General features: G+C 54.3%; 1 protein-coding gene across 1 annotated transcript in view; it reads left to right on the forward strand.

Annotated features, from left to right (window-relative positions):
• LOC104916065 (rho GTPase-activating protein 39) overlaps nucleotides 1-8,160 on the forward strand; it is a 46,871-nt gene extending 38,711 nt beyond the window's left edge. The window contains exons 3-4 of the mRNA XM_010727032.3: nucleotides 871-951; nucleotides 6,324-8,160. Of these exons, the coding sequence (XP_010725334.2) occupies nucleotides 871-951; nucleotides 6,324-8,145 (1,903 nt within the window). The 3' untranslated portion in view covers nucleotides 8,146-8,160. The remainder of the gene's footprint in view (nucleotides 1-870; nucleotides 952-6,323) is intronic.
• Nucleotides 8,161-9,936: the final 1,776 nt, after the last annotated feature.

Genomic DNA, 9,936 nt, shown 5'->3' on the forward strand with positions numbered 1-9,936 from the left:
TGTCCTGTCCTGTCCTGTCCTGTCCTGTCCTGTCCTGTCCTGTCCTATCCCATCCCATCCCATCCCATCCCATCCCATCCCATCCCAATCGTAATCCAGTCCTATCCTATTCCACTTCATTCTATCCAATTTTATCCCATGCCATCCCATCCTATCTTAGTCCATCCTATCCTGTCCTAATCCTATCCCATTCCAGTCCAATCGTATCCTATCCCATCCCATCCCATTCTATTCAATTTCATCCCATCCCATTCCATCCCATCCTATCTTGTTCTATTTCATTTCATTTTTTTCCCATCCCCTCCTCTGCTGTCCCGTCTTATGCTATCCTAATCCTATCACATTCCAGTCCTGTCCTGTCCTGTCCTGTCCTATCCTATCCTATCCTATCCTATCCTATCCTATCCTATCCTATCCTATCCTATCCCATTCCATTCCATTCCATTCCATTCCATTTTATCCCATCCCATTCCATTTTATCCCATCCTATCCTATCCTATTCTATTGCATTTCATTCTATCTAATTTTTTCCCATCCCATCCCATCCCACCCAATTTTATCCCATCCCATCTTGTCCCATCCTCTGCCAAACACGCAGTGAAGGTCCTATCCTATCCTATGCCATTCCATTCCATCCAATTTTATCTCGACCTATCCCATCCCATCCCATCCCACCCAATTTTATCCCATCCCATCCCATCCTCTACCAAACATCCAGTGAATGTCTCCAGTCTCACTGCCAGCGATGGGATCCGGCCCCGAGCACAGAGTCCACACCCTTCTCTCTGGATGGGCTCCGCTGACCCCAAAGCGAAGGGGAGGCGGATGAGGACCCCCAGTAACCCTCTGTTCCCCATTACTGTGTTGCAGTTCGTCGCCCTCTGGAGTGTTTGAGAAAGAGTGTGACATTTATCGGGATTACAACACGGAAGGTCAACTCCTCCACTACAGGTAGCCGACATCTCCCTCTGCTTTGGGTTCAGGTCCAACATCTGGTTGCATGGGCGTGGGGCAGTTTTTGGGGGGGATTCTCCTGCCCATCACCCGCTGCAGTTTGCTCAGCTTTACACGCACCCTTAAATACACCTCAGGGGTTTTTTCTTGATTCTTTGGAGCGGGAGCCCTCCATTCTCATTCTGGCTCCTAATCATGACCCCACAGAGCAGAAGCCGGGGGCTGTCCAGTGATGGGGCCACAACACAGGGTTCCATTTGCTCTTTTTTTTTTGGCTTGTTTTCAGCCAAAACAGAAGCATTTTGAGGTTGTAGGAGAAATGCAGTTGCCGTGGTTGTTCTGGGTACATTTTTGGGGCTGTTGGAGCTGCCCAGTGATGTGGTGCCGACATCCGAGCAGCTTGGCTCGGCTGTTGAGGAATTTCATAAAATGGTTTCCCAATATTTGCTCTTCATTTCTTCTCCAAAAGTGGGGGAGGAGCGCCATCACTGGGAGAGGGAAGTGATTGGCGTCGCTGTCCCTGGAGGTGTTCATTGAGCTGTGGAGATGTGGCACTGAGGGCATGGTTAGAGGGCCCTATAGGGTTATCTATATAGGTCTTTATAGAGGTTCCTGTAGAGGTCTTTATAGGGGTCCCTATAGAGATCTCTGTAGAGGACTTCACAGAGGTCCTTGTAGAGGTCTCTATAGAGGGACCTCTTCTGTAGAGGTCTCTGTAAAGGACCCTGTAGAGGCCTTCGTAGAGGTCCCTATAGAGGTCTTTGTGGAGGTCCTTATAAAGGTCTTTGGAGAAGTCCTTGTAGAGGTTCCTATAGTGGTTCCTATAGAGGTCTTTGTGGAGGTCCTTATAAAGGTCTTTGGAGAAGTCCTTGTAGAGGTTCCTATAGTGGTTCCTATAGAGGTCTTCGTAGAGGTCCCAGTAGAGGTCTTTGTGGAGGTCTTTATAGAGGTCTTTGGAGAAGTCCTTGTGGAGATCCCTTTAGAGGTTCCTATAGAGGTCTTTGTGGAGGTCCTCATAGAGGTCCCTATAGAGGTCTTCGTAGAGGTCCCTATAGAGGTCTCGGTGGAGATCCTTACAGATGTCCCTATGGAGATCTCCGTAGAGATCCTTATAGAGGTCCCTATAGAGGTCTTCATGGAGGTCCCTGTAAAGGTCTCTGTAGAGATCCTTACAGAAGTCCCTATAGAGGTCCCTATAGAGGTCTCTGTGGAGATCCTTGTAGAGGTCTTTTGTAGAGAGCCCTAAGAGGTGCCTGCAGAGGTCTCTGTAGAGGTCCCTATATTTAGTTCTATGCAGAGATCTTTGTAGTGGTTCCTGTAGAGATCTTAGTAGAGCCCTTTGTAGAAGTCCATGTGGGGGCTTTCTCTTGGCCCCTGACATCTGCTCCACAGGAGTCACCTCTGAGCTGTCAGCAAAATGCGTGTGGAAGCCGTAAAATGCCTTCACGTGGACGTGAGGAATGGGTTTCATTTCCACCAGTGCCCACGAAGGAGCAGCTCTGGGACCCTTGTAGCACCATGGGGCTGAGGTGAGGGACCAGGACACCAGGACGAGGACTTCAATCTCATCTCTGCTGCCCGCCAGAATCTGGTGGCCATGGATGGCAGGATCTGGTGGCTGCTGGTGGCAGGATCTGGTGGCCACGAATGCCAGAATCTGGTGGCCATGGGTGATAGGATCTTTTGGCTGATGGTGGCAGAATCTGGTGGCCGTAGATGGCAGAACCTGGTGGCCATGGGTAGCAGGATCTGGTGGCCTTGAATCACAGAATTGGATGGCCATGAGAGGCAGGATGTGGTGGCTACCAGTGGCAGAATCTGGTGGCCATGGGTAGCAGGATCTGGTGGCTGCTGATGTCGGGATCTGCTGGCCATGGATGGCAGAATCTGGTCACCATGGGTGACAGGATCTTGTGGCTTCGGTTCTTGGGATCAGTTGGCCATTAATCACAGAATTTGACGGCCATGAGTGGCAGGATGTGGTGGCCATAGGTGTCAAGATGTGGCGGCCACAGGTAGCACCGAGCCACCGCACCCAAGCTGGGGCACGCTGGGTTTAGGTTGGCTCCATGGCCAAAAGCTCCTCTCTGTGGTCACCACCAGAAGCTCCAGCCTCACGCAGCTCCTGGATGGACGTGACCCCATGCAATCCAAGCTCACCCCAAAACTCAGCACCCAGGCTTGTGGGATCCAGGGCTCAGCCTTCCTGCAGTCCTCAGGAAATGGCCGGGAGCTGGAAATCACCATTGCAGGAACTGCTTGCCATGCTCGCCATGATTAAGCCGACCTCCTGCTGCTCTGCTGTTGGAGGAAATGTCACTGCTGGTCTTGCAGCGCACTTCTTCTCTCCTCCCTCTCATAAAAAAAGGACACAGAACAACAAAAGAAACCATGGAACCGTGGAAAATAAATCCTCTCTTCCTTTGGTAGCATTTGGGTTGCAGACGGCGATGGGATTCGTCACCCATCTGGGGGGGACCACAGCCCCAGGGAGCCCTGTGAGCTCATCGCAGCGTTTTCTCATTCCCTGGAGCCCACAGAATCCTTTTCCTGATGGATTTCTTGTCCTCAACGCCGGGTTGGGCTGCGGAGCCAACCTCCACCCAACGCTCCACTCAGCAGAACGTTCAGAAGCCGCTGCTATTTCACCTGGAAAACAGAAGATTTTCATCAAAAACAGGAAGGCTTGTTGTTTCCCTCCCCTCTTGCTTGTCCCCCTTTTGTCTTGGTTTTCTCTGCTTCGTTTGCTGCTGCTGCTAATTGGAGGGAGTGCCCTGGGAGCAGCCTTTTGAGGAGACAAGAAGCCAACCAGCAATAAATACCTGGCGTAGAAACCTGGTGTTTTGTGGATTTTTGCAGCTCTGAGACTAAAAGTGTGGTCAAGAAAAGTGATCTGGGCTTCACCCACGGCTGACATTGTCCCGTTTTGATTTTGATGTGGTGAATTCTGTCCCTCCGTGCATCCTTTGGTCACATCATCAGCGAAATTTCAGGTGGAGAGCAACGATGTTGAGTGCAGAGGAGCACCAGAGGACCCCTGAACCAAAGCCTGCAGCCCCGGGATATTTATAATTCTGCATTAACAAATCCTTGGGAACGGCAGAATCGCAACCAGAGCGCAGCAAAGCCTTGAAATGGGTATTTCAGGCCATCTCCCCACGGATCCATTTCGATATCAATTAGCAAAGCACGCAGTTTTCCGGTGACTTTTCTGGTGCCGGGCACGTTGCCAGGAGCCTGGAACAATCCAGGTGGGTTCCTGGGATGCTTGGCACAGGGATGGGCATCCCAATGTCCCTCTCTCTTGGTGGTGTGTTCCAGGGTGGTTTGGCACGGGATGGGAATCCTAAAGGGATGGGAAAAGCCGTGGGGGAGGAAGGTGAAGATGAGCGCGGGGCAGAGCGATGCGGTGGGGGCATGGCTGGTGAGGGATGTTGGAAAAATGGGGGATGTGTTGGAACGGTTGGGGTCGTGTTGAAAAAACTGGGATCGCGTTGGGAAAGTTGGGGTCATGGAAAAACTGGGGTCACATTGAAAGAGGTGGGATTGAACAGGAGAAATTGGACTCGTGTTGGAAAAATTGGTGTTGTGTTGGAGGAATTGGGGCTGCATTGGAAAAACTGGGGCTTTATTAGAGAAATTGGGGTTGCATTGGAAAAACTGGGGCTTTACTAGAGAAATTGGAGTTGCACTGGAGAAACTGGGGTTGTATTGGAAAAACTGGGGTTACTTGAAATTGGAGTCACGCTGAAGAAATTGGAGTTATGCTGGAGAAATTGAGATTGCACTGGAAAAAAATGGTGTTCTATTGGAAAAATGGGGGTTGTCATGTTGGAAAAATTGGGGTTGTATTAGGGAAACTGGGGTTTTGCCCCACCGGTTGTGTTGGGGTTGTATGAGATAAATTGGAGTCACAGGGAAAAAAAACTGGGGTTGTGTTGAAGAATTTGGGATTGCAGTAGAGAAACTGGGCTTTATTTGGAGAAATGTGGGTTATGATGAAAAAATTGGTGTTCCGTTAGACAAACTGTGGTTGCGTTGGAAGGAACAGGGTTGTGTTGGTGAAACTGGGGTGGCACTGGAAGCGTTGGGGTCACACTGGAGAAATTGCAGTCACATTGGAAAAATGGGAGTCCCTACCTTTGGGGAGAAGAAACCCATGGCCAACGGAGCCCCGTAGAGCTGCACGTGTTGGGCACAAGTCACTGTATCACCGTGGTGGCACCCCATAGCATCAATGAACCTTGTCCCCCAGGTTTTCCTGCTGCAAGTTGCACCTTTAGTAGAGATTTCAACCCTCGAGGCAATGGCGGTGCAACCCAGAAAGGCGCTGGATCCACGGTGGATGTTGTGTGAAGCCCCTTCCCCCGATGCCCCTTCTACAAGGCTCTTCTTGCTCCTCTTCTCAAATCTTGAAGGTTTCTCAGCGTGTTGGAAGCTGATCATTGGGATGAAGAGTGTGGAGTTGGCAGGAGCATTGGGATGAAGGCACAGAACTGGAAGGATCTTCAGGATCCAGAGGTCCTGGTCCTAAAAATGCTGCAGGATTCACCCGCTTGGCCATCTTGTAGCTGTGATTGCGGTTCAAGGGGAAACGATTCCTCCGCTCAGAATGTGGGATTCGGGTGTTTGCAGCACGTCGGGGCTGTGCTCTGGCGCTGCCTGAAGATGCCCCAATGCTTTGGGTGGAGGTGGCACTCCCAGGGGTCATCGAAGCGCTCCGTGTTGTCGAGTTTGGGCAGCGTTGGTCCTCTTGGGGGCGTCTTCACGTTGAGTGCCTCCTCCGGCCCTTTGTGTGATGTTTTGATGGGAATTGTTGGGTCGGTAGTGACCGAAGGGATGGGAATGGGGAGGGACGAAGGAGTCAACAGCCGAGTGGTGGAGGTGAGGATCTGGGGAGAGGGAGGAGGAGATGCTGGGATGCAGAGGAGGGGTTCAACCTGTGCTGAGTGGGAGAATCGATAGGGTTGGAGAAGACCTCCGAGATCCCCAAACCCAGCCCCTGCCCACCCCACCATGCCTGCTGACCCCACGTGACGCATCTCTACGGTTCTTGAGCCCCTCCAGGGATGGTGACCTCTTCACGATCCCGCGCAGCCCATGGAGTGCATCACTGCTCCTTTGGAGAACAAATTTTCCCCAGTATCCAACCCAACTTTCCCCGAATGGACACCCACCCCATTGCTTGTCCCCATTGGACGGTGGAGCTCACCCACAAATCACAAATCGGACGCGGTTGGGTGTTCCTGCTGTCCCACAACTGGCGGGGTTGGAGATCTCCAGGAAGACACCCCAACCCCCGCCGATCCCCATGCCCCCAAAGGCTCCTCTGGGGTCATCCTCACCCCCTCCTACCCTTTTACCCGCAGGACGTCCTCGCTGCGCTGGAACGCCGGCACCAAGGAGCGGATGCTGATCAAGGTGACGGACCGTGAGCCCAGCTTCCTGCTGCACCAGGGCAACGGCTTCGGCCCCGACGCCGCTCCATCCGCGCGCTCCCGCCGCCCCTCGGGGGGTCAGCAATCCCCCAACCTGCAGAGCTTCGCCCCCGACGCCGACAACTCCGTCTTCTTCCCGGAGAGGAAACCTTCACCCTACCTGAAGAGGGCTGAGCTGGCTGGGAGCTGCTCGCCTCTGCTGGGTCGGGGCGATTCCTTCTGCTCCCCGCTGCAGAGCCAACACCACCGCAAAGCGTCGAGCGAATCGCAGCCCTCATCGCCGCGCTACGCCTACGAGCCGCCGCTCTACGAGGAGCCCCCCATGGAGTACCAAGCGCCCATCTACGACGAACCCCCCGTGGACATGCAGTACGAGGCCGGCGGGGGCTACAAAGCCGCCTCCCCCCAGAAATCGCCCATCCGGAAGCCTCACCCCTTCCTCCAGTCACCCAAGCAAGGCTCCAACTCGCCCTACCAGCAGCTGGTGCTCACCAAGCAGAAGTGCCCCGATCGCTTCATGAGCCTGGAATACAGCCCGGCGGGCAAGGAGTACGTCCGCCAGCTGGTCTACGTGGAGCAGTCGGGCTCCAGCCCCAAGATGAAATCAGGGCCGCGCCACAAATACTCCCCCAACCCCATCGGGGGTTCCTACTCGCTGCAGCACAGCCCGTGCCTCCTCCGCGAGCAGCGCGCGGACCTCAAATCCGGCGACTACAGCAGCATGGAGGCGGCCGACTTCTGCCCCGACGACTCCATGTCGTGGTCCAGCCAGCAGGACACCATGTCCTCCACCGGCTACTCGCCCTCCAACAGGAAGAGGAAGAGCCGAAAGCCTTCGCTGCCCCACCACGAACCCAACACTCCGTCGGCGGAAGGGGAGCGGGACGGGGCGGAGGAGGAGCGCTGCGGATCCGCACGCGCCCAGCTCAACCGAGCGGAGAGCAAAGCGGTGGAAGCAGAGGGGGAAGCGGCGAGGGGCTTCGCTGAGCCCTTCCTGGCGCAGGCACGCCTGGCCTGGGAGGCCCAGCAAGCCCACTATCACATGAAGCAGCGCAGCAGTTGGGATTCCCAAAAGGACGGATCGGGCTACGAGAGCGACGGGGCTCTGCCGCTGCCCATGCCGGGCCCCGTGGTGCGCGCCTTCAGCGAGGACGAGGCGCTGGCGCAGCAGGACAGCAAGCACTGGAAGAGGAACACCTTTGAGAAGCTGGGTTTCCCTCAGATCCTGCTGGAGAAGAGCGTCTCGGTGCAGACCAACCTGGCGTCCCCCGAGCCCTACCTGCATCCGTCGCAGGTAATGAGGGGGGCGGTCCCGGTGTTCTGGGGGTGTCCTCGGGGTTCAGGGGTGGCCCTGGAGCGTTTGGGAATGTCCCTGGTGTCCTTGGGGGTGTCCTTGGGTTTTAGGAGTGTCCCTGTTGGCTGGGGATGTCCACAAGCGTTTGGGGTGTCCCTGGATTTTGGGGATGTCTCCAAGCGTTTGGGGTGCGCCTGGTGTTTGGGGCTGTCCTCAAGAGTTTGGGGTGTCCCTGGTGGTTGGGGATGTCCACAAGTGTTTGGGGTGTCCCTGGTGGCTGGGGATGTCCACAAGAGTTTGGGGTGTCCCTGGTGGTTGGGGCTGTCCTCAAGAGTTTGGGGTGTCCCTGGTGGTTGGGGATGTCCACAAGTGTTTGGGGTGTCTCCAGGTGTCTGGGGGAGTCCTTGGGGTTTGGGGTTGTCCCTGGTGGTTGGAGATGTCCCCAAGTGTTTGGGGTGACCCTGAGCGTTTGGGAATTTACCTTGTGTTTGGGGCAGTCCTTGGATTTTAGGGGTGTCCCTATTGGTTGGGGGTGTCTCCAAGTGTTTGGGGTGTTCCTGGTGGATGGAGGTGTCCCTGTTGTTTGGGGGTGTCTCCAAGTGTTTGGGGTGTCCCTTATGGTTGGGGAGAACCTGAGTGCTTGGGAGCGTCTCCAGCATTTGGAACACCCTTGGAATTTAGGGTTGCCCCCAAATTTTAGGGGTGTCCTTGGTGTTTGGGGGTGTCCCTGGTTGTTTGGAAACATCCTCCGTGGTTGGGTATGTCCCCCAACATTTCCAGCATTTGGGAACACCACTGGTATTTGGGGTTGTCTCCAACATTTGGGGGTGTCCATGGTGTTTGGGAATGTCCCCAGTATTTGGGGGTCATTCTCCATCCTGTGACTTTCTCCAACCTTTCACTCTCCCCATCCTGTGACCTTCTCCATTCTGTCACCTTCTCCATTTTATGACCACCTCCATTTTATAACCTCCATTATCTTCTCCATTTTATGACCTTCTCTACATAATGACCTCCTCCACCCTATGACCTCCTCCACCCTATGACTTCCTCCACCCTATAACCTTCTTCATCCAATGTCCTTCTCCATCCTATGACCTCCTCTCTCCTAGGACCTCCTCCATCTGATGACCTCCTCCATCCTGTGACTTTCTCCATTTTAGGATCTCCTCCACCCTATAACCTTCTCCATCCTATGACCTCCTCTCTCCTAGGACCTCCTCCATCTGATGACCTCCTCCATCTTATGACCTCGTCCACCCTATGACCCCCTCCACCCTATGACCTCCTCCACCCTATAACCTTCTCCATCGTATGACCTCCTCCACCCTTTGACCTCCTCCACCCTATGATCTTCTGCACCCAATGATCTCCTCTGTCTGATGAGCTCCTCCACCCTATGACCTCCTCCACCCTATGACTTCCTCCACCCTATAAGCTTCATCATCCAATGATCTTCTCCATCCTATGACCTCCTCTCTCCTATGACCTCCTCCATCTGATGACCTCCTCCATCCTATGACCTCATCCACCCTATGACCCCTCCATCCTATGACCTTCTCCATCCTCCAACCTCCTCCACCCTATGACCTCCTCCACCCTATGATCTCCTGCACCCTATGATCTCCTGCACCCTGTGATCTTCTCCACCCTGTGATCTCCTACGTCTGGTGACCTCCTCTATCCTATGACATCCTCCACCCTATGACCCCTCCATCCTCCAACCTCCTCTACCCTATAACCTCCTCCACCCTATGACCTCCTGCACCCTATGATCTCCTCCACCCTGTGATCTCGTCTATCTGATGACCTCCTCCGTCTTATGACCTCCTCCATCCTATGACCTCGTCCACCTTATGACCCCTCCATCCTCCAACCTCCTTTACCCTATGACCACCTCCACCCTATGACCACCTCCACCCTATGACCACCTCCACCCAATGATGTCCTGCACCCTATGACCTCCTCCACCCTGTGATCTCCTCTATCTGATGACCTCCTCCGCCTTATGACCTCCTCCATCCTATGACCTCGTCCACCTTATGACCCCTCCATCCTCCAACCTCCTTTACCCTATAACCTCCTGCACCCTATGACCACCTCCACCCTATGATGTCCTGCACCCTATGATCTCCCCCACCCTGTGATCTCCTCTGCGTGATGACCTCCTCCGCCTTATGACCTCCTCCATCCTAAGCCCCCTTCCACCCTACTTCCTCCTCTCATCCCTAACCACGCTCTCCTCTCTGT

The sequence above is a fragment of the Meleagris gallopavo genome, unplaced genomic scaffold (assembly GCF_000146605.3).
Source record: "Meleagris gallopavo isolate NT-WF06-2002-E0010 breed Aviagen turkey brand Nicholas breeding stock unplaced genomic scaffold, Turkey_5.1 ChrUn_random_7180001868947, whole genome shotgun sequence".
In the NCBI taxonomy this organism is placed as follows: Eukaryota; Metazoa; Chordata; class Aves; order Galliformes; family Phasianidae; genus Meleagris; species Meleagris gallopavo.